The 3,014-nt window shown below is 41.4% G+C and overlaps 1 protein-coding gene across 1 annotated transcript; it reads right to left on the bottom strand.

Annotated features, from left to right (window-relative positions):
- Positions 1–870: 870 nt before the first annotated feature.
- Positions 871–2,599, bottom strand: LOC147757398 (uncharacterized). Its single transcript, XM_086980640.1, has 2 exons — positions 2,445–2,599; positions 871–1,829 (listed from the first exon to the last, which is right to left on the bottom strand). Exons 1-2 carry the CDS (start codon positions 2,457–2,459, stop codon positions 1,599–1,601), a joined length of 246 nt encoding a protein of 81 aa, XP_086836766.1. The 5' UTR covers positions 2,460–2,599; the 3' UTR covers positions 871–1,598.
- Positions 2,600–3,014: the final 415 nt, after the last annotated feature.

The following is a 3,014-nucleotide window of genomic DNA, read 5'->3' on the forward strand; positions in this document are numbered from 1 at the left end:
GTGGCAGGTGCCTTGACCGGCTCTCTTCGAATCGGATGTCAGCCTTTAGAAATATGCCCCTAGAGCATCATTGCTGTATGGTCAACCTTAATCAGATACTAGCATCATCTAGTAAATGACGACTAGAGGAAAAGGCAAAAAGAACTAATTTATTCAAATTCGTCTGTAGAGCAAGTCGTATGGTAAGAGTTGAACCGTTAGCTGCGCGAAAAAAATATAGATATCGTTCGTGTTTATTTTTCCATGTGCAATACACGTTCACACGTAGAAATTTTAAATACGTCGACATCCTCAATGGGTGCGGCAGCGTCCCTCCGACGAGACGCGGCGCTTATTCCGAAGCCCGGAAAAGGTCGGCATGAAGCAATCTATCACACGATACCGTCAACAACTGCTTCTACCTAACGAAGAATTTTTAGATTTAGAGGAGAAGCTATCTGCATGAATTGTTATCGCGTTAATGATTTCATCCGGCCTATATCATTTTAATTTCGTCCTTCCAATTTTATTCACAGTTTTCCTATGAAAGGGGCAGCTACAGGGGCGGCAACACCGAGAGCAGCGACGTCAATAGTAGCTGTAGCATCGGATTTAGAACGAAGTAAACTCAACCTCCTCTTTTTTGCCCCCTGCCAAAACCCCATAGCCTGCCATAGACAAAAGAACGTTTGCAAAGCAGATCCCCTATCGATGTACTAAAAGAAGCATAAGTAAGTTTCCATTATCGAAAGCAGAACCGGAAAGCTGGAAGATACTATGCCATTGTCCAGCTACCTGCCGATAGCATATGTCGGACATAAATAGGCATTTCTATTAATGGATTATTGGAATATAGCGCAATAGACGAGAAGTGAAAGACTAGTAAACAGGTGAGGAGCAGGTTTCTTTATTAAGTATGATACATCAAATGATGTAACACAAAAATTCGACCTTTACTATGTAATTTTGTGCTTCGCAGTAAGGGGTTAGAGTGTACTTTGATGCGATGCTTAATCAGTACAAGGATCTATATTGAGTACTATATGGAAAAGGGGCACAGGGATGAGCCAAATCCTCGAACCAGTTTAGGCTGCCCAACAAGACTGACACCTATATATATAAGAAAATATAGGAAAGATATTTATCTTCGTTGCGTCGTTTTGAGTCCTGCCCTAAAAGGCCGCTTGTAAAAAATATAATTTTCTTTAACTCAGTTTTAGTGCTAAATCAGATACGTCTGGATAATATAACCTGACATTTTCTGGGTAGTCGATATAATTGTGCATATTATTGGGCATTAATGAAGAAGTGTACGTAGTTGAGCTCGCTTCAGAGTAGCCTTTGCACGCACAAAACCCCCTGCACGTAATTAAATGGTTCCGCAACTTCTAGCTTTGGAAATTAACCAGAGAAAAAAACTCCGAGCATAAATCAAGGTATGATATTAAAATTTTAACAGCTAACTTTTCTTGAGACCATTACTTCTCAGCCTTCTCCCTAAGTGATAGGACGCGGTGCAAGTGCTCTCGCTGAACGCAGAACCAATACGGTGGTACCAATTTCACTTGCTGTTGTGCTTTATTACATTACAATCACGCACGGAACTCCCAGTCAGTCGCTTAGTAATAATATCCTCCATAGGAGTAGGGAACAGCATATCCGTAGCCATAACCGTAGGCTCCATAGGGAGCGGTATAAGCCAGAGGAGCGGCCGCAACGACTGGGGCAGAGTTATAGACGCGACCCGTAATCGCAGACGAATATTGGCCGGTGGTAAGGTCAAAAGTTCCGCCAGTGACGTCCTTGAGGACCCCTCCGAAGGCAAAAGCCAAAAAGGAGAAGAGAATAAACTGAAAATCAACATACACATACACACACCCACTAAGAACCTATCTTTTAACCGCATTTTTTAAATATCAAGCGAGTATTAACAATGTTTTGTGTAATCTATGATATACATACTAGCGGTATGAATATATTTGTAGCTCAGCCTAGGACCCCACCGTCAAAATATTTCAGTATATAAACTCGGAAATATATTTGCTCTGTTTAGAGCTTTTTTTTTAATTTGAGAAAGATCCAAGCTATCAGTGCAAAGCTTTGGCAAGCTAACTTTTGCATGGTACGCCTCTCCTATGGGTGGCATTGACGGAAGTTGAAAAGTGTCTGATGCAATGGCTTTTAAATGTAAAACTGTTGCTGGAGGGAAAAAGAGCTTGCATAGAACAATATTGTTCGTTCCGTGAATGAATATACCATTTTTCATAGCGTTGGTACTACGGATCGACTTTAAATGTGTGTCAATCATATCTAATTCACTAGAATCAATGGTTACGACGCTATTGAATAAACACGATAGAAATATACGCATAATGTAAATGTCGAGTTGTACCGCTGGTACTTGCACACACGCTGCACATTATCGGACTCGAGAAAAATACACTGTAGATTCATCAAGCACTTACCAGCTTGTAGAACATGATTTTCTTTGAGTATGGCTAAGACTCAATTAGTCCGCTATAGATTTTTCTACTGTACGGACGCTTTTATATCAGACGGAACATTTTGGAAGCGGAGGGATGTGGCGCTGTGTGGGCACCGCCTTGGTGGAATGGTCGTACAAGCTGCCACTCTCCCATTTGAATCGGCGGTGGACGACTTTCGCCCTAAGAGTTTGCCATGGTATTTACACCACAGATAGAAGCCGACGATGCCCCTTGAGCGATAGTAGGTGGTAAATGATTCTGTCGCGGTAATGCAGATGTACTAGGAGACATCGTCGCCAACTGACACGTATCTTTCACTTGAAAACAATGAAAAGCCAATATACATAAACGGACTGGTCACTCAGGGTCTTCAACAAAATGTCCCCGTTTGATTCGTCAATGATGAAACGTATTAATGGTACTAAACGACAAACACAGAATTCGTCACCATTGATATCGCTCAATACCCATAGGCTTGTACGATTATTTCAGCCTTCTAAATGTATACATTGTACTTTTGTAAGTAATAGAAGTCTATCGAAATGATCG

The sequence above is a fragment of the Varroa destructor genome, unplaced genomic scaffold (genome assembly GCF_002443255.2).
Source record: "Varroa destructor unplaced genomic scaffold, Vdes_3.0 BEIS01000002.1, whole genome shotgun sequence".
Taxonomy (NCBI): domain Eukaryota; kingdom Metazoa; phylum Arthropoda; class Arachnida; order Mesostigmata; family Varroidae; genus Varroa; species Varroa destructor.